Below are 22,310 nucleotides of genomic sequence, written 5' to 3'. Positions count from 1 at the left end.
TATTGTCATCCTTGTTCTTCTTATAACCCAATGAGATGCAGATTCGGAAATATTTTGCAGAATAAGTTCCAGAATAAAGGAGTATGTAAGGTAGGATATAAGAAAATTCATAGAAAAAGAATAAAACAATATTTAAAGTAAACTAAATAAGCGGGCAAACTTTATGGAACTTATGTTTCCTTGAAGTGATACATAGGCCGGGGTTAAAAATGAAAATATAAACAGTAAAAAAAATACAAATTAAACTGGAAACGAGCTTTTGTACCTATTGAAAGATATAAAACTATTTCTAAACATTTTCTTGTGATATGTTAGAAGAATCTGTTTTATTAAATAAAGCAAGATATATTGCATCCAATAATAACAATAAATGAAAGCTACAATTTCCAAGTTATACTAGCCCATTTTACATCCTTCCCCTTTATCTCAAAATAAACGATTTTAAAGCTTTTTCCTTTAGTACCCAAAATGGGTACAGGGGGGGGGGGGGGAGGTAACCTAACTTCGACTTTCAATTTTAGTCGAAAAGAAAGAAAAAAAGTTTAAAGGAGGGGTATATTTGTATGGCCAATTACTTTTGAGAGAGTTGAAGGTAGCCATCCCCCAAACAGTTTTTAATATTCTACGGACCTATGGGAAGCTTCAATGTAAATGGAGTACCATATAGATTCAGCGGTGAGCGAGATCTTAGCTACGAACAGACAAGAAGCTAATATAACGCAACTTATAGATATTTACTGCCAGCCAATAAATGTAGACATTGTAGAGCAACCTCGCAACAAGAAAGTAGCAATATGTGTCAGAGGATTGCAATAACATGGATGCATTAAAACAAGCGATATATTATTACTTGGATGTTGCTCCAGATTTTCATATACTCTGATAACGTAATGCTCGCAGCTGGCTAAAATAACGCTACCCCTCTTTACCCTAACCCCTCCATTACTACTGGATGAACGAACGGACCAATAAATGAGGTCCATATTAGAAAGCTAAATTGACAAAGAATTTTCCCCTGTGAATATATCTACGTATATTCTATATCCATTATCAAAACTCTTACAAGATGGAAATATTGTGACATATATTTCCATTATTTTACAATAAGTTTTTTTATCAATTCGGTGAAGGTATTCTAACAAGGATGACAACATCCATAAAAGCGAAGCTCTGAAACGGGAGGACAAACGGACATTAACACTTGTATAATGTCAGAACTGAATAATCAGAATGCGAATGTATAAGAGTCAAAGCAAAATTGTAAGTAAACTTGTTGAAAAACTGCTTGATACATGATAATGATTATGGACATACTTACATTTTTAGGACTTGATTATAGAGTTGCTTCGCTTATAATATTGTACTTTGTTGTCCCAGGAATCAGTATACCAAAAATCAGACCAATCGGATAATTAGGTCACATACAAATTTGTTGTTAAAAATGTAAAAAAAATCAACATGTTTAAAATGGACGTACGGACATTTTGGTAATGATTATAGAGTTGCTACGCTTTTTATCTCGTACCTAACTATTACAGGAATCACCATGCAAAATTTGAAATCAATAGGACAATTCTAACTTGCCTAAATTAACGAAAAAAGCTATTTAAAAAAGTAAAAAAAATCAACATGTTTAAAATGGACGTACGGACATTTTGGTAATGATTATAGAGTTGCTACGCTTTCTAAATCGTACCTAACTACTAAAGGAATGACCATGCAAAATTTGAAATAGATAGGACAATTCTAACATGTCTAAATTAACGAAAAAAGCTATCCGTGACGGACGGACGGACGTACGGACGGACGGACGTACGGACGGACCGACCCTAATTATAGAAAAGCTTCGCTTTTAAAAAGTAATTTTTTTTCAACCATTTTCTATGCTTTACATAGGTCCCAGGATGGTTTTATACTGTTCTTTTTCTATATTTTATTTTTGAGATGTTTTTTTATTAGGTATGAAAATAATAAAATGTAGGTACAAAATTGTATCATATCCAAGTGAGTGATGTGACATTGGCCTGTAAATTATACTGGCTAAAAGAATTATTAACACTTTCTATTGGTTGTTGTCTTAAAAGCTTTGAAGACTACTGGTAGGTACATAAATCTATCGACCATTGTCCAATTCCTTAAGTTACTTAACTCGAAAATGGAAAAAATCAAATCAGTACTAAATATTTAAAAACTTTTTATACTTACAAAGAGTAATGCTGTTTGAGTCAATTACAGCGATAGAAACATTTCTAGGCTCTGAGGGGGGCGAGGTACACGCCTCATCTGTTGAATCCTGTTGGGACCGGTAATACCCTGGGTTACAACTGGAAGAAAAGTATTTATTAATAATGGTGTATTATAAAATTTCCTTAGTTCTAATAGATCGTTAAGAATAAATCATTTCTCATATTGAAGTATAAACAAATTTACTAATAAAAACTTTTAACAGTGGTACTCTATTTACTGTGCTATAATACTGTTAAAACATTGTCAGGAATTGGACTTGGTAGCCAAATTGAAAAGAGTTCTCATAAATTCATTTTCTATGCAATTTTCGAAAAGCTTCGTTTAAGGGTAAGGTTTCAAAGACATAAGCTTATATTAAAAAAAAATATATGCTAATTATTTCGACATTTAAAAACATTTTTTAGGAGAATTATAAAAGATTTAAGACAATACCTGCAGTACAAGCTGCCAGTGTGTATAGCTGTACTATGGGGAGGACACAGAGCACACTGATCATTACCCTTGCTCTGTTTATACCTGATAAAATATATTCAATTTAGAAAAATTGGAAGATTTTTCAAATAACATTAGAAGATTTTTGATGTTAAAATAATCTCAGAATTTTAATACCTATCATATATTAGGCAATTCTTATTTTACTATGCACGGAAAGTTGTCGCTAATACGATGCAATAAATAACTAATACAAAATGACTTAAATAGAAGCTAAATCTTGTCGTATTTTGTAGATAGATAGATATTTATTAATTCCACTAATTATATATATTGTACATTACATTAAGCATATATACATTTACAATAATTAATTTTGTATGACTTTTTCTTTGCTATAAAGATTATTTACTTTATTCTAACTAAAATCATTGCTTTAGTTGCGAAAAAAATAATTTTTACCTCCCAATAGGACACTGCCTACATTCTTGTCCTTGTCTTGTGGACAGGTCGGGTTCATGGCCGACAGTACACTCGCAGCCTCCAAGGCTAGACAGCCAGGTACCTAGATGGATAGATATTAGATATCTAAGAAAATAGGATAGATAGACACCTAGCCAAAAATTTTGCTAAAATTTTGTAAAGTATTACCTATTACAGATAATTCACAAATAAACCATGGTGTAGGATAGGTTAAGTTTAGTTAGTTCAAGGTTCAATATAATAAGGTTTACCTTAAACATAGATTAAGCCCTTGATAGATAATAACATTAAAATAATTTGGAATAAAGTTATCATTACTCAGTTATTTTGAGCATTAACTGAATTTTGAAAGGAAATTAGTAATTTTAAGAAGTGTAGCTAGTCTATAGCCATGGTACGGTCCTCCATCCGTCTATCATAGTACGTTATCTAATGTAACAAGAACGAGAACTTACCATCGCTTTTACAATAGCTGTACGGAGCTGCGGACGTTGGATCTGCGTTGTTGACACACTGCCCGCGGATATTTTCTGTACTAGATTCTAGAATAAGAAAATAAAATTAGTAGGTAGGCTTCATAATTAGTTAGTAGAGTGTTTGTGTCTATTAAGATCTAAGAAACGTTGGAATTAAAGTGTTCCTATTGGCTCTGACCAGGTTTAGACCTTTTTAAATTGGAGTATGTAATAAAAAAATGTAGGTATCAACATTTCTATTGAGTCAAAACATAAATTTAAGTGTTTTAAAGAAAGATGGAGACATTCCCAAAAATCCTCTTCTACAAATGTTACAAAATGACACTTACAATTTAGGAGGGAATCGAATGCATATGCAAATTAGGCATTTATCCTTAATATTATATACATATCATATGTTTAAATATCATAATTAAAGAAAACAATTTCCAACAATCCTCAACTAATCACCCCCCTCCCCACATATTCAAAATTTTTACCTGATTTTCCAGTGGGTGTTTCTGGGAAGATGGCAAAATTATTTGTTGTCTCTGGACATGTAATGTAGTACACCTAAAAATAATTATCATAAATTTTATAATAATTTAATCATTGCCTGTTTGTTCATTGTTCAAGATACTAAAAGACCTACCTTTTAGTAAAAAGCATTCTTTTAGTTAAAATGTTCAAGCAGTTTTTTGCTTCAATTTATTTCTAATATATCTCCAAGCAAAATAGTTTCTTTTAGCAAAGCTACTATAGGGTATCAATCGTTACATTTGTATCTTATCTATGTAAAAAGACGGAAATAATAAGAGTAGGTAGAGAAAACTCAAGAAAAATGGAGAAAAAAACAATTGAAAGAAACAAAAATCTATAAAAAAAGGGATTTATGTATAAATTACACTATAAAGTAACATTTTTTTTATCTTTTATCAGTTACAAAATGTTTGAATCTAATTCTTACTTTTATAGCTAGTAGAGAAATACAAGCTCCTTCGTCCATAAAAGCAAAGTACAGTCCCTTCTTGTTTACCTAGGAAAAATATCATTAAATTAATAAGCTATATCGGGTATAATTATTAAGAACCAAGGACAATAATTTTCATAGGCATTTTTGGAATCATTTCAAGTGTTTTAATTGACAATTACTCTAGTATAAATCGACGGATATGATGTTTTCATTGAATGGCTTGTTTGATTTTCAGCCATTTTAATTTTTAACAAGATTTATTTTTAAGCAAACTTATGCCTTATATGAAAAAAGATTGCTGTCTTTTCGTGTACAGTACAGACATAGAAACCCCTTTGACCGGTTCTTAATAATTCTAAGATGCTATACCTAAACAAAACAAAATGAAAATCTGATGCCAATTTTGAAACTGACAGAAAAGACAAAGAAACTTTTTGAGGACCATTTTTTGGAAAAGGGTAGGTATAAAGAAAGGTATAAAATATATAGATATGACTTTTATTTTCAAAACAACAGCATCAAGTTGTCTAAATAAATCAATCGAAAATTTACACTGTCATAGAGAAGCTTTATAATCAATAACTAATTTTAGTAAAAACATTCGTAAAAAATTACTAAGTCATAGGATATTATATTTCAAAATATCCATTAATACAAGGATAATGACTAAAGATATTAATATTGATAGTTTTTGTTTAGGTAAACTTTTATGTTGTTTACAAATACAATAAATATTAATATAGGGCGGAAAAATTATCTAAGTCAAAGTATACCTTTTGGGTAAAATTAAGACACTCAGATAATTGGACCTTTCCCTCAAAGAGCCCATCAGGCACTGAAACCCACTCCCCCCCCCCTTCTTAATTTTAAAATAATTTGAAAATAAGGGGTAGTTTTTCCCTATGCTAACAGTAACCAGTTCTCAAAAAAATCTAACCTAACCTTAAGTAACAAACTAACAAAACGAAAACAACCCCCCCCCCTTCATTTTTAATAAACTCACCTCGACTGATCTTGTTTCTGTGTTGATAATAATCTCATTGTTGTTCTTGAAACGGCCTTCGTCCGCAGCAATTCTAAAAAAAATTAGTATTTTAATTATGTACCTAAAACGATTAAAATTTCAACTTTAGAATATATATTTTCTGGGTAAAATAATGGAAAGAAATAAAGACAATGAACGATAAATTGATGTACATCCCCAATGATGATACACAAAATTACCACTTATGTAGATTACATTTAGGGGTTGAATCATTTGGATATAAACTTAACGAACCTGACGATCAAAATTTAATAATTTAGGTCCCCAAAGTTATGAAGCCAACAAAAAGAACACGTTATTATACAACTTTGGGGACTTTACCTAGTACTTAAAAACAGACAAATAAATAGGGTAAGGCGGGGGAAGTTTCGTTAAGGGGCTATTTTCGGTAATTTCGACCTACCTTCATAAAATGACCTTTATCTCCATGTTCCTTTCAAATGACAGAAAAAAAACATATTTTGTGAGATGAATATTAAGGGTACTTAATGGGTCTCAAAGTCGGACGAAAACTTTTTTTTTCAAAAATATTTTAGTTAGGTGTAAAGATTGACCTGCACAAAAATTGGTAAGACCTAGAACTGATCCGTAAAAACCTTTTTAACTAAGAATTGCCCGCTCTTTCCAAATCAGTTGAGAGCTTTAAAATCGAATTAATATTTTTTTCAAAATTGACAAAAGTTGGCGCTGGGGCAAATGTCGGTAATTTCAAAAGAAATTAAAATTCAACTTTTAAGGTCATGTTTTCATGTTTTCTTTGGTCGAATCTATTATTCAATATGGACTTTTTATAATTAGGCCTAAAAATGAGTAGAACAGATATAAAACAAAAAAATCAAAATTTCTGGTCCATTGGAAAAAAAATACTTTTGACATAGGAGGAATACTCCGAGCTTTATAAATTTTTTTGTGGATAATCCCAATAACCTATACTAATTATGATTTGTTACGCTTGTTTGGCCGTTTGGCCTTTTTTCATCGATTTTTTTTAGGTTAAAATGTAGTCAAGATTTTTTGCAAAGATGACACTTTTGCTTCAAATTCGATTATTGAGGTCTATTTTTAATCAATTTTCATGTTTTTTGGTCTAAATCTATAGTTCAATGTAAGCTTATTTAGGATCAGGCCTAAAAAGTAATTAAATCCGTTTTTATCTTATATTAATTTTAAGTTTAAAAAAAAAAATTTTCGAAAAAAAAATCGAAAATTCTCGTCTTTAAAAAAAATTCATTTTAAACATAGAAGGAATAAAGTGTGTTACTTTTTTTATATGTTTCATCAATATTTGGCCACAACTCAGTCAAAAATGCTTACAAAATAGACCTTTTTCGACCTAAGATGCTCAAATACTTCCTTTACAAGCCCCATTAATCAGTTTTAAGATATCTCCATATTTCAAGGAAAATTTTTAAAAAAGGCAAATTTTGGGTGTTACCTTTTTATATGCTCAGATACCATAAAATCATTAAAAAAATACTTATTTTTACTTTTTTCTCATTTTTAAGTTTTTTGATTCTGTTAAAGTAAATATTCTTGAAGGGATTTGTGCATTGATTTTACAGAAACATAATATTTAGTGGAAATAAATGATCTTTAAAAGAATTTTTTTTTGAAAATAAGAAATTCAACCCCCATTGCCCTAGAGGACAGCTGCTGACCTCTAGTGTTCATGATTTTGTCAAGTACATGTTAAAGAAAAAAAAATAGCCAAAAAAGTACATAAACAAGTATCTTAATGTGTTAGAAAACTAGATTGTTTAACTTCAAATTTGGGGATGCTGACCTTAAAGATGCTCTTACTGGTGGTGATGGTGACCCGGAAGGCATTGAAGTACATGAGCATTATGGCAACACAACTATTGATCTATGTTCTGATTTTTATATTCCTAGCAGCCTCCAATAAAAAAATATAACAAGAACTTTTCAAAATCACAGTATTTACCTTATGAATTTGAGAATAAAAAAATCATTTAGGAATTTCTCTTGATTGGAGGCTGCTAGGAATATAAAAATCAAAACATAGATCAATAGTTGTGTTGCCATAATGCTCATGTACTTCAATGCCTTCCGGGTCACCATCACCACCAGTAAGAGCTTCTTTAAGGTCAGCATCCCCAAATTTGAAGTTAAACAATTTAATTTTCTAACACATTAAAATACTTTTTTATGTACTTTTTTGGCAAAATTTTTTCTTTAACACGTATTTGACAAAACCATGAACATTAGAAGTCAGCAGCTGTCCTCTAGGGCAATGGGGGTTGAATTTCATATTTTCCAAATGGAATACTTTTGGATACAATTTATTTCCACCCAATATTATGTTTCTGTATAAATTAATGCATAAATCCCTTCAAGAATCTTTACTTTAAAAGAATCAAACTTTAAAAATGAGAGAAAAGTATAAATAAGTATTTTTTTATTGATTTTATGGTATCTGAGCATATAAAAAGGTAACACCCAAATTTGCCTTTTTTGTCAATTTTCCTTGAAATATGGAGATATCTCAAAACTGATTGATTGGGCTTGTAAAGGAACTATTTGAGTACTTTAGGTCAAAAAAGGTATGTTTTGTAAGTATTTTTGACTGAGTTGTGGCAAAATAATGATGAAACATATAAAAAAGTAACACACTTTAGTCCGATCCTTATGAAAATTTTTGTGGATAATCCCTATAACCTATACTAAATATGATTATTTATGTTTGACTGGCCGTTTGGCCGTTTTTCTTCGATTTTTTTAGGTTGAAAATGATTACCCAAAATTGCCCCCCTGCCAGGTAATTTTCGGTAATTTCTTTGAGTCCAATTTCGACCAACTTCTATAAGTCCTAGGATAACATCCTTTTAGGACCTGATAGTCCTTTCCGTAAGCTTTCTAGTGGTCTTGGTTTCATTTAAAAATATTAGGGTAGTGCGGGGTTAATTCCGGTCACTCGACCAACTTTTTAAAAACCGTTTTTTAACGGTGTTCTAAACGTTTGCGAGAGATCTTCAGAAAAGCAAAGTTGTAGTTTATTGCCTATACTTTCATTTCTTACTTCAGCAAATTTTTGTCAGATCACTCCTTCTATGATTTTTTTGCCTTCAAAAAGTTGCAAAAAATTTGCAAAAATTTTTTTCAAAATAGGCCATGTTCAATCTAAAATTGTGAAAAAATGGTAAGTCCTATCGACCCCCTGGGTTTTTGTAAAATGAAAGATATGGCATTCATTTATCGTTTGCAATTCGAGGCGTTGTTCTAACTTGATTTTTTTCATAATTTTTTTTTCGTCTCAAAAAAAGGGTCTATTCCGGTCACTTTTTTTACTTTTTTTTATTACTGTATTAATAAATTTATAATACCCTAATTTTTTTTCAGGTGATCTGGAAGCATAAACAACCTAAATGCATGATCTAAGCTTTAATCATTGCCTTGCCTGTTGTGTGATGTACATTACTAGTCATTTTACTGCTTGTATTATGTCATGTTTTGTTGCCTAAGCTTTTCAATTTGTAAAGACATTAAAAATTTTTCAGACACATTTTTATAGTAATGGGAAGAGTATATCACCCAAAGGAACGCCTTAAATATTTGCCTGAAGATGTATCAGCTGCATTGGCTCATGTAAGAAGGGGTATGTCTATTAGAAAGACTGCTAGAAGATTTAAAATTCCATATGAAACCCTTGCATCTTTTTCGTGTAAGAGGGTGTTCGAGATTTTTGCGCGGTTTGGATTTTTTATGTCAAATCGGCTAGGATTAAGCTAGAAAGGTGTTTAAGGTGTCTATAGAAAGCTCTTTGCATGTCCTAACAAAGAAAAACATACTAACTTTAAAAAAAAACTAACAAAAACTCCCCAGGATATGGGTTCTATCTCCAAGATTTAGAGTACATATTCAAGATTTTGCATTTTCAAAATTCCTGTTGCATAAAATGTGTTGAAATATTAGAGTTAGACCCCATATCATTTCGAGTTAATTGTCAGGCATGTAATTTTGCATCTTTAGACACCTTAACCACCCTTGTAGGTCAATCCTAGCCAATTTGAGACAAGAAAAAATGTATCAAAAACTGCTGTCAAAACTGGCAGGATTTTTAAAATTAAAATTTTTTTTTGAAAAAATCACTTTTTTCAAGAAATTCCAAGACCTGCGAATCAGAAATTGCCTCTAATTTATGTATAAAGCTTAAAAAAACCTAATCATATAATAAAAAGTATGATTTTTTTTTTAAAGTTTGCATGAAAAATATCGATGTTTTTTTTTGCGATTTTACCGACTTTTTTAAAATGGGCAAAATGTGGTCAAAAAATTGTCTGATCTGCATGCGAATAGTACCGTTAGAAAGCAAATGACCTTAGCTTTCTACTCATAGTTTAAAATGTTAAAAAAAAATATTTTAAGGGGGTGTTCCAACCCCCCCCCCCCCAAAGTCAACTGACTGAAATAGCCCCACCGGTGGGGTTATTCCGGTATAGGCCAACCGCCGCCCTTAAAACCGATTTTTGACCGACTTCTAGTTGCGAGATCTTAACGGGACCAAGACAGGCTTCTTCGTTATTGCCATATCTTTCATTTGCACTCTTAAAAACCGGTAAAAGTTTTTGGGAAGTATGTTTTTTTTAAGTTGAAGCAAAAAATTGATCGGAATAACCCCGCACTACCCTAATATTTACCCCTTTTTTTTCAAAAAAAAAACGAACAAAAACCGAAATTCCCCCCCCCCCTACTTATTATGACAGAGACAAACTATTGCCGACGGACGGATAAAATTATAGATTAGCCCTACTGCAAAAGAAAAATAGTTATACATATAATCATAATTAAGAAAATGTATTAACATTGAACCTTATATATTTTTTTCTATTAATATCAATTAAGAACATTAGTGCATAATTATTTTATAGAGGGAAGTAATACCATTAACAGAACTGGTACAATCCCTTTTTACAACTTAGTGAACCAACCAATTATTCATCACCCCCTTTTTAATCTTTATAAATATTTTGTTTATAGCCTCTATACTGCTAATGGCAGGACATATAAATACTTGTTATGAATAGTTCTCATGTAAGTACGAACATACCCTAATTATATAGAATAGCTATGCTACTGCTAATGGCAGGAACGTATAAATACTTGTTAGGAATAGTTTTGCATGCACTATAGTTTGTGACCTAATTAACAGTTCTCATACAAGTATGTGAAGTTAAAACTGTAAAATTAAAATCTAGGTTTCCATGTTTTAATCTGATTTCTTGGAGGGGACTTGGACAGTAAATTACACTGGTACCCATAGTTTTACCCATGGTTCTTTAATTGAATTTTGATTGATTTATTCCAAACTAGTAGTATCCAAGTTTTTAAAATAGCAATTCTAATCTACAGAAAAAGTAATTATGTTAGCAATCATTGGGGATTATTTTAATTTTTAGTTCATTTTCTTATCCCAAAAAATTCAATCTAGTTTTTAATTATAAGTAAGCTATACATAATGAGATAGACTTCATATATTTCTTGTGACGATTCATGAGTAGTCCTTAAGTTCTCATAAATACAACCATCCACTTCTGATAAAAATTGTTTTTTGCTCTAATGAATTATTCTGTATATTGTACGATAGATGTTGTATTTAGATATTAATTATCATAGTATATATAGGACTAACTAAATACGAGTATTTAAAACTTTTATAATGCATTTTTTTAAAGCAATGGCATTTAAAGAGTATAAATACGAAATTTTAGTGTATTTTGTACTAAAATTTTATTCTATAGGTAAATGCTTATTTGATCCATGTAAAACCGTCATAACTTAATGAATGATAGAGTATTTTAATGGGTTTGTTAAAATATTTTAATCTTAATTTTTATGAATTATTTCAATTAACTTAAAAAAAAAACGAAAGATGTCATTTTGTGGACTTTCCATACCTAAACAATGAAAAGAATATTCAAAACTCAAAGAAAATAACTAAACCTACTAAAAGGTTTATGTCATCGTTTTGAAGCATGACTGACTGACAGACAGACGGACAAAACAATGCACAATTAATAATACCCTTTAATTTCATATGTCTATCTTCAAGGGCAAACGAGAAAATGACTAAATGACGGACAGACAAAGTGAATTATAGAGTAACTTTGCTACTAACATAAATAAAAGACGCATGTATATAGACTATATAGTAATGTTGAAAGGTAAATTTATATGCCTCTGTATTTCCCTGGGGATTACTCCTAGAAAGGTTCTCAACAACGTGTTTGGAATTATATCAAATATAGGGATAGAACAATGGCAAAACAAGAGCGATTATGTCCCTTTAAAGAATAGTTATTAATCGCATCGTATTATAGACAGCTTTCCGTGCATATTAAAATGAAAAATTGTAATATTAAAACCAGTTTTGTTAGTCCTGAGGGACCGAATGCCCGAGCTAATAAAACTGGTATGAATTTTATGATTTTTCATTTTAAGGTTTGAAGAAAAATACGATTCTATGCATGATTTTACAGTATGGCTGAAAAGTGTTTATAATCCAGCGGATATTAATCGGTTTCGAAGCCATACTGTAAAGTTATTATCTTGTATGTAATACGTATTTCATTAGGTAAGTAGTAAAAAAATAGGCGCAGTTTTGTAGTTTTGATTTGATAAACAACAACATTATTCTTATTTTCTATACGTACATATAAAGCAAGATAAAAATACAAATTTAAATTGTTTACATTTATGTTTTTATTACTTTTTAGAAGATTTCATAAATATAATTAAGAATCTTATAGTATTACAATCTTCGACCCAATTTTAACTAAATGAAAAAGTTTTTTCATCAAAACTGGAATTGCTTTGTTATCTTAACTATTTATTATTGTTAGGGAACACTATAAAAGGTTTCCTAAAATTACATAGTCCTTCTTCATCTAATAGAATTATAGGAACATTTAATGATTGCATTCTAATCAGCGTAGCTATACTTCAACAATCTGTACGTCCAAAAATGTTTAATGGATTTTTTAGTGCCTTAACTATGCTAAGCATATCTTAATAAAATATTGGCAAACCAAGATAAAATATCAAATTAAATATGGAATTAGTTCTCTTGAGTAATAAATACAATTCAAGAATAAAATAGCTAATACTGAAATATTGGTTGAATAGTTTGAACATACACAGAAACTATTCTCTAAGGAACACTACAAGGTTAGATTGGTCTATGTTAAGGTTTTCTATAAAAACGGCTAAAAATATTCATATTTCAAACAGCATCATTTTTTTATGATGGAATATACAGTGGGTAATGTGTAATATGAATACCTAAAAGTTTTACAAATCTTATTATTTAATAACACATTATGAAAAGTTTTATATTCTATTATAGCAGAAATATTGCTTTATTTCCTAAATCTAATGCATTTATGTATTAATAATATGTAGTACCTATACAAATAAACTTTAGATGTTTATTCTTTTATTTTACAAGTAGAGCCGCAATAGCTAAACCCCTAAACTTCCCCTATTACCAAAACAATACCCAGTACGCCTTCACCCCAATAGTTTTCAAATAAAACCACCAAGCTAGTATTGCTTGTTTCACTTCTACAATGGACAAAATGTATTGAAAATGATTGCTATAATCGAAATATATCTTCATGCCTTAGAATAGTGTATTTTTTTAAATGGGTTGAAAAACATACCTACTAACTTTAAAATATTTAAATAAATTGAAAACCATAATAGGGGGAAGGGGTTGTTGTTGTTGTTTGCTTGTTAACTAATCTAGGGCAGGTTAAGTTATTTTGGGGGTGCGTACGGCATAACAGGTATAGACCCCACAGGGTTAGGGCAACCCAAAAGAGTTGGATATAGGGAAAAAAACTTTCCCCTTAAATATAAATTTATCTCAATTAAAGGCGGGGGTTTCAATGCTTAACAGGCACTTTAAGGGAAAGCATAGCAATTTAGTTAAGTTCAAATATTTTGCGCGATTTAAAAAATAATAGATTACGCCAATAAACAGAAAGGTTAAAACCATTTATTTAACAATGGTTGACATTTGATTGGTCCGACATTCCCTAGATATAGAGTAATTTCACTACTAAAGGGGTAGTTGCACGAAGTGAAATTGAATTTAGTGAACTGCATATTTTTTATGTTCAATAATAGGTTAAACTACATCTATAGGACATATATTTAAAAGAATTTCCATTTTCTACCAGGTAGTTATAAAAATATCAAGATTTGAAAATCATATTTTTTGGATATATGCAAATTATATGGCTGTCCTGTTTTCACAAAAACAGCATGAGGACTATTAAAGTGATTGTGCCTTATTGATTGTTATTTATTGTAATTCAAAATTATACATGTTCAATGTTATTCCTGTAACTTATGCTTGCAATCAAACTTGTTAAATGCACCTCATGCAACTATCCCTTTCTCGATGGAGGGTGGGGGTGAATTCGAGCTCCAAATGCAGAAAATGGTATTTGTCAATAAACTTGTTGGTAAACAATAAACTAAGTTATATAATATCAGTGACATGGGACAAGGTTTCAGTATTTAGATCAGGGACGCCAAAGCTTTATATTTTGAGTGGGGTAAAATGAGGGGTTTCAAAGAATTGAGGGGGGAAATCTGAAGTATTTCAAAAAAATTTAAGGGTTTTAAAGTTTGAGGGGGGGGGGGGTAAACAGTAAACACCCCACCCTTGGACGTCCATGATTTAGATGGAATTGAGGAATCCGTCCTACCAACTTCACCTTGTATACAAAAAAAACTTTTTTACCGAGGGGGGGAATTCTGAGGAGAGAGAGAAGAAAAAAAAACAATTAAAAGAAAAAATTTCAGATAGATTAGATGATTCAATTGACTTCTGGAAATCAGTTAAAAAAAACTCCAAACCTGACAAATTCAAGTAAAAATATATTCATATTTATTTTTCTATTATAAAAATGAGACAGAAAAAGAGGATCGAGGGAGCAATTCTATTTCTCTAAATAGACTTGAAGAGAAGTCGTGCTTCCAATAAATTGAAACAATATACCTATTAAAAGCGAAGAAAAACAAAGAAGGATTTTATTTAGTTTTATTTATTTACAGCTAAGTTGTAAAAATAAAATAACTATTTTCTTTGATTAAATAGTTTTTATGACCAACATAAAGCTGGAATTTTCTTTGCATAAAAATGTAATTTAAGAGCGTATCTTTTTTTACATAATATTGTGTCCTTACGTTTTTATAAAGTTTATGTTACAAACCTTTATTTAATACCAATAGTTATTCCCCAATTATCTTACTATTAATGACATCGGTTTGTTGAAACTTTTAATATCTTAAACATAATAAAACTAAAAACAGCCCTGTCATACATCTAATTTGTTTCTTATTTTTTTTTGTTGTGTCTTTAATGAAAATGTTATATTAATGCTCTGCTTAGAAAGGGATAATTGCATAAGTGCATTAAAAAAGTCTGATTGCAAGCATAAGTTATAAGAATACTATCAAACATATATTGTAATACAATAAATAGCAATCAATTAGGCACCACCAAAATATGCATCATACTGTTTTTGTGAGAGACAGCCATTTATGTTGCATATAGGGTCAAGCGGGGCATTAACCGGTAAGGGGCATTACCGGTAATTTTATACCCACCTTCAGAAAATGACATTTTTCTCCATGTTCTAATCGACTGACAGAAAAAAACATAAAAGCAAATTTGTTCCTTATTAAATTGCCTACAAAAAAGTATAATTGAAATTTTTGTGAGATGAATTTTAAGGGTACTTTTTGGGTCTCAAAGTCGGACGAAAATTTTTTTTTTCCAAAAATTTCTTCACCTAGGTGTATAAAGATCGACCTACACAAAAATTGGTAAGACCTAGAACTGATCCTTAAAAACCTTTTGAACTAAGAATTGCCCGCTCTTTCCAAATCCGTTGAGAGCTTAAATGTAGAGTTAATATTTTTTTCAAAAATGACCAAAGTTCGCGCGGGATATTTTTCGGTAACGTCGAAAAAAAATTCAAATTCGATTTTTAAGATCAATTTTCAGGTTTTCTTTGGTAAAATCTAAAATTCAATATGGGCTTTTTAAGAATTAGGCCAAAAAGTGAATAGAACAGGGTTTTTTTTATATAAAAAAATTTAAGTTTTATTTTTTAAGAAAATTTTTGTGAAAAAAAAATCGAAATTTGTTGTCTTTTAAAAAAAATGATTTTTGACATAGAAGGAATAGTCCGATCTTTATGAAAATTTTTGTGGATAATCCCTATAACCTATACTAATTATTTGGCCGTTTTTTATCGATTTTTTTAGGTTGAAAAGACGTTACCCACAATGCCCCACCATGGGGCATTTATCGGTAATTTATTTGAGTCCAATTATGACAAACTTATAGAAGTCCTAGGATAACGTCCTATTAGGACCTGATAGTCCTTTCCGTAAGCTTTCTAATGGTCTTGCTCCCATTTAAAAATATTAATATTTACCTACCCCATTTTTTTTCTCAAAAAACCGAAAAAATTACCGGTAATGCCCCGCCTCAGCCTATCCATGAGATTTCCAAGTTTTTTTTTTAAATTGAAATTCTTTCAAATATATATCCTATACTACCTAGATGTAGTTTAAACTATTAAACAGAAAAAAATATGCAGTTCACCAAATTCTAGTTTAAATGCACTTAGTGCAACTACCCCTTTTGTAAAGATTCCACTGACCAATGAGCATCTACTCATTGACTAAGTCATTTAGAATATAGGTATATCTATATTTCCTAAACTTAAAACGAATTTCTCAGCTGTTAATAACAATAGATGTGTAAAATTTGTAAAAGTTTACTTTTAATGGTCAATGACGAATCATCTGTTATATACTGGTTGAACCAAAATAAACTGCGTTTTCAGGAAATAACCAGTAGTATAAAAAATAATGATATGTCCATTATTCTCTATGAAAATATATGTATTAGTAAATTTTTAGCTTGTAATATACTTTTAAATAAAATACCTACCTGTCAATTAATTTATATGATTCCGCATCCCACGGAGGAGGCTCCTTGCTGGCAGCGTCAAACTCGTAGAAAAGGAGAGAAAATGTCTCCTTGCACTGAACCGCCCGGCCAGGAAATAAGTCACATGCTCTTATAGAGAACTGAAAATAATACAGGATTAGTTTTGATAAAATCGTTGGTATTTATTTGCTGTCATTACCCAGGGTTTTAAAGGGATAAGACAATTGCCGTTAAATTTGATGTACATCTCCAATGATGATACACAAAATAACCGCCCTTCTGTAGATTACATTTAGTAGACACTTAAGTTAATAAAACTAACAAATAAAATTAAATAAAGCCTAAGTTGTTGTTTTAATAAGTAAAAAATGTTATTATAAGACTAACTTTTTGCCCTGGGGACTAGTGTTATTAACAGTCCAATGTCCCCTCCCTCCCTGGTTATTTACTGATAATACCCGTGGGGATAGAACAACGTAGAGCAAGATTTTTGTTATAGGTTCAAAGGCAATAACCCTTTGATTGCACACCCTTGGACTGAGCGTCCTAACTAATGTTGTTTAATTTCATCTTATTCTAACTATGAAATTCCCACATCTGACATAGCAGCAGTAGGTCAGATTTTAACGTCTTTTTTTGACGCGTTTTTGGGTAACTTTGAATAACTATTTAAACTTTTAATTTTAAACTATCTTTCCTTCATTCTATGATGGCAATTTACCTTAATATCGATATAGATCCTATTGGCCTGTCCCCGCTCGATGAAGGGGGTCCACAGCCAGTTTTCAACGTCAGGATACTGAACGTCGCATACAACATAGCTCCTCCAGTTTATTCCCTACACGTCACACATATTTCATATTATTTAATTCGAAGATTTTTTCAAAAAGTGATTGCGGATTTTTTTTGTTTGTGTATGTATCGTACGTTTATTCATGGATTTTAAAAATCTAAACCATAAATTGTCAGGGATGAGCCAATGGACAATAATATAAACTTGCCCAGATTGTGATAAACAAAACATCTCCTTTGGTAAATTAGGTAGATAGATAGGAGGAAAACGTTATTATTTTGTATTTTTGCTATCTAAATAATGGATGCATTTGTCCTTAATAAACTTTTAGTTTCGAAGCTACTCTATAATTCACTTTGTTTGTCCGTTCGTCCGTAACGCTGTGTGTGAAACGTGATTTTCTCGGTTCCTATACAAGATAGAATACAGTTGAATTTTTTAGGGATTGAGTAAGTTCACATTATACATATTATAAAAAATTTTTTTTGCCCATCAGTTGGTGTGCTTTCTTGAATCCTAGATTTTTAATTCATTTTATGTTATCTTTAGTATAAAAATGAAGTAAGATATGAAAATTTCCTTGTCGAAGTTAGTAAAGCTCTCTTCCACCCAACCCGGCGTTGAGTTTGGACTGTACGGGTACTTCGTCCAGTCCAACATTTGCTCCTAGAAAAATAAAAATAATATTTAGATTATCATTAAACCGGTCTTTCAGACATATTTTTATTGAAAACCATTATTTTCCCGTAATTTCATTTGAAACCGATTAATATCCGGTGAATTAGAACCGGTTCTCAGCCATACGAAAAAATATGTCTAGCATCGTTTTATATCCAGTTTTCTACGAATATAAAATTGTACAATCATAAGATTAAAACCAGTTTTTTTAGCCCGGGCCTTCAGCATCTAGGGGCTAAAAAACTGGTTTTAATCTTATAATTATACATTTTATATACAGGGGAAGCTGTTTATAATACGATGCGAGGAATAACTATTCTGGTACAAAACTTCTTACATCAATAAAGAAAATAAGATATAATGATTGATTTCTGAAAAGGGTGAGTGAGTTAGCCAATAATTTTAATTAAAAACAAGGATGACAACATCCATAAAAGCGAAGCACTGAAACGGTAGGACAAACGGACATTAACACTTGTCTAGTGTCTGAACTGAATAATCAGAATATAAAAGTATCGAAAGAGTCGAATCAAAATTGTAAGTAAATTTGTTGAAAAACTGCTTGATACAGGATAATGTTTTGGACATACTTACATTTTTAGGACTTGATTATAGAGTTGCTTTGCGCTTATACTATTGTTCTTTGTTGTCCCAGGAATCAATATACCAAAAATCAGATCAAACGGATAATTAGATCACATAAAAATTTGTTGTTAAAAAAGTAGAAAAATCAACATGTTTAAAATGGACATACAGACATTCTGGTAATGATTATAGAGTTGCTACGCTTTCTAAATCGTACCTAACTACTACAGGTACAGGAATCATCATGCAAAGTTTGAAATCGATAGGACAATTCTAACATGCCTAAATTAACGAATAAAAGCTATCTATCTAGGACGGACGTACGGACCGACCGTAATTATAGAAAAGCTTCGCTTTTAAAAACACAATGTAAAAGTAAATTATGAACTGTAAGTCTTAAATCTATGTCATAATCAAAGTATTACTATCAATTGGAAATATCACAGAAGGATAGTAGTAAAAACCGGTAAACGGTATTTTTAAAGTCAATAATTTTACAAAGATACTTGGGTGTATATTTCTCCCCCCTCCCCCATCACCAAAGTGAGTGGGGGGAGGGGGGGGGAGTAAGGATATTTTTAACAATTTTGAAACATTAGTAGAAAAAATGATAGCTGGGATAGGGAAAAAATTCTAACTGTTCTTAATTTTGACCATTTCATACCTATATATACATTTGGTCATAATTCAGAACACTTCGGTTTAATAAATTTAAAAAGCGCAAAAAATACCCCCTTTCTTCCATGATTATAGTCCATTAACTAGTATAAAGCTTACCTTAGTTGTATCCAATAAAACATGCTGTTCCCCTCGGGTCAACCGCAGGGGACCAAAAACCATAAAACACAAAAACACCAACATTTTAAAATTGCTTAATAGTAGCGCAGCTACTATATAATTCACTTATTTCTTCACAACAACCACATTTCTTTAACTATTTTCACACATTTTATTTGTTTTAACTACAGGTACTTTCTTAAAATCATGTCTTTTCTGTAATTTTTCACATATTTAACTTTAAATTGTTTTGATGTATTTTTTCTTTTCAGAAGCCACAGGTTAAAATTCTTCAAAAAATCCGCTACATTTTTAAAGTCTGAAAAATGTATAATATTTTATAGATATTTTTATCACAGTTTGCAATTATATTATGTACCTATCCATTTTAGTAACAAAGCTACTCTTTTGGTATGTATATTTAGGCGTTCGTCTGTTTTTCCGTTTATTGACAAGTGAAGCACCAATAATAAATGCAGTAACAATATTACTATAAGTGGCAGAAAAATATTAGTGCAAAAACCGTGGAGGCATTATAGTTTTTAATGGGTTATGGCAATTTTATTTCTTAATTCAAATGATTTTCCTGGGCATCGCTACTTTTAATTGCCATCTTCCTAGTCTCTTAACCAAGTTACAATATTATCCAACTGACTTCTATTCATATTATGTTTATTATCACTCCATTTTTCAAAGGTGGTCTTAACTCCTAGATTTGTAAATTTTTCATACGCCTGCTCTGCCCATTGTAATGGCGTTATGTCGTCCTGGTTCAAAGGGGATTAAAATCATTTCCAGTACGGCTTCCAAACCAACTAATCTTCGCTGGATTAGAACCGGTTCTCAGCCAAACTGAAAAATCAAGTATAGCATCATAGTACACTGTACAGTTAGAATCACTACTAGTTTTGTTAGGCTAGGTCTTCTGCCCCTCGGGGCTAACAAAACTTTTTATAATTTTCTCTTTAATATCCGCAGAAATCTGTCTATATTACGTTACGATAATTAACTACTCTTTTTTAATAGTCGGGGATATATCATTGAAAGATAAATATCATTATGAATAGGTATAAACTTTGAATCGCCCCTAATTAAATAGTCGTGTTTTAAATTCATAGGACAACTACACCAAAGCCACAGTAAATGTTTAAATCCCTTTCCTGAACTCCATGGCTTATATGCAGTGGTGGATAAGGAGTTCCTTGTTAACATCCAAAATATTATATTTTTATTAGTTACTTATTAGTTACTAGATGCTTCACAAAGGCAGGGGAAATTAGAAAAATAGCTTAAAACCACCTCAACAAATTCTTTGCAAAAGTACAACTAATTCAGGCCAACATTTTTTGAGATCTTTATTTTCAGAGAAAAAAAAAATACTGCTTTATTTAAAGGATTTGAAGTAATTCGGCTTTTAAAATTATTAGAAAATATGAATAAAATGCAATTAATAAAGCATAACAGTTAACTGCTGTTTTTCGTAAAAATGTAGGTAATGCTGTTTGATTGCACCATTTTAACATAATTGTCCTTGCAAAGTACACAAGGGCAGTCTTCAAATATGGAGGACAGACAAAAAGTAACGATAATAGAGCAGCTTCGCAAATAAAAATCCTAATATTTTGAAAACCTATGGAACTATTCTCTTGTAAAGCTTGATAAACACTGGAACTGTTAATAAGATATGTTGACATACTAAAGCATTTTTTCACACCAACTCTGTGTCGATACACTGAACATGTTTTAATCATTTTACAGGGATAAAAACCAGGCATCTAACGGGATAAGACAATGGCCGAAGAATTGATGTACATCCCAAATGATGATAAAGAAATTAGCTCTTCTGTAGATTACAATTATTGGTTGAAATATTTAAACACCAAACTTAATGAATCAACTAATCAATATTCAATAAAAGTCCCCAAAGTTTTTAAGCGTTCCCTAGGTCCCTGGCATTTCAAACCCAACATTTGGTAAATATAATAGGCGATGACAGAAAAGTAACATTCCATGTGACAAAAAATTGTATTTAACAATAAACAATCATTTTTTTGTAGCACGGCTGCTCTTTAACATGCTTTCATATCTGAATATTAAGATTCTATATTTATACTGGAATAAATATGTTCACATTATCTGTGTTTGTCTTTTTGACAAACAAACTTATTTTCTAAAAATGCGCAAAGATTTTTTTCTGAAAACTAAATTTTTTCAGAACTGTATTAAAATTACTATTCTTTTTTCATGTGTTTATGATTGCTGCGCTAATCATGAACATTATTATCCCTGCTGTTAGTCTAAATCATGAAATATATATTTTGACAAGAATAAATATTAAGAAATAAAGGGATAGAAAATATAACAAAACTCATATAATTTTCTATCAAAATTCTATTTAACAAAATCCTGCAGAGGGGGGTTTGAGTTTCAACCCCAATTTAAAAGGCATGTATTCCCCTTTTCCCCACAAGAAATACAACACTCTGAAAAACTTTAAGCATTCCACTAATTTCTACAATTAATAATTTTTCAACTAGGACTCTTTAACTCATTTAAAAATCCCTATACTCATGAAAAAGATGATATTTTGCTAATAAATGCACTTTGCCTTATTATCATTTTTCAAAGCTATACTTAGTTCATTAATGAATAATAAAATAAATGAAGTATTTAGCTTTTTAAATAAGGTTCTTATTAATTTGATAATTGTAAAAAATGAATACACTTAAAGTGTTTAAATCATACACACTTTAATCTTGAATAGCATCCGAGAAAATCAGTGTTTCCCCAAATCGTTTCAAATAAGACATTTGGAGTTGTAGAGTAGCTTTACTACTAAAAAAACAGAA

The 22,310-nt window shown here is 30.7% G+C and overlaps 1 protein-coding gene across 9 annotated transcripts in view; it reads right to left on the bottom strand.

Annotated features, from left to right (window-relative positions):
* Eph (Eph receptor tyrosine kinase) overlaps window positions 1–20,231 on the bottom strand; it is a 36,884-nt gene extending 16,653 nt beyond the window's left edge. For all 9 annotated transcript variants that reach the window (XM_080147720.1, XM_080147721.1, XM_080147722.1 and 6 more), the window contains exons 1-11: window positions 19,462–20,231; window positions 18,003–18,087; window positions 17,350–17,468; window positions 16,629–16,768; window positions 5,594–5,666; window positions 4,585–4,653; window positions 4,118–4,190; window positions 3,618–3,704; window positions 3,142–3,244; window positions 2,680–2,763; window positions 2,206–2,324 (exon numbers count right to left, since the gene is read on the bottom strand). In XM_080147720.1, the coding sequence (XP_080003846.1) occupies window positions 2,206–2,324; window positions 2,680–2,763; window positions 3,142–3,244; window positions 3,618–3,704; window positions 4,118–4,190; window positions 4,585–4,653; window positions 5,594–5,666; window positions 16,629–16,768; window positions 17,350–17,468; window positions 18,003–18,087; window positions 19,462–19,545 (1,036 nt within the window). In that variant the 5' untranslated portion in view covers window positions 19,546–20,231. The remainder of the gene's footprint in view (window positions 1–2,205; window positions 2,325–2,679; window positions 2,764–3,141; window positions 3,245–3,617; window positions 3,705–4,117; window positions 4,191–4,584; window positions 4,654–5,593; window positions 5,667–16,628; window positions 16,769–17,349; window positions 17,469–18,002; window positions 18,088–19,461) is intronic.
* Between the last annotated feature and the right edge of the window lie 2,079 nt (window positions 20,232–22,310).

The sequence above is a fragment of the Acartia tonsa genome, chromosome 14, assembly GCF_053477335.1.
Source record: "Acartia tonsa isolate MP-2025a chromosome 14, ASM5347733v1, whole genome shotgun sequence".
Classification (NCBI taxonomy): Eukaryota; Metazoa; Arthropoda; class Copepoda; order Calanoida; family Acartiidae; genus Acartia; species Acartia tonsa.
This window is presented reverse-complemented; position numbering and strand designations above follow the sequence as displayed.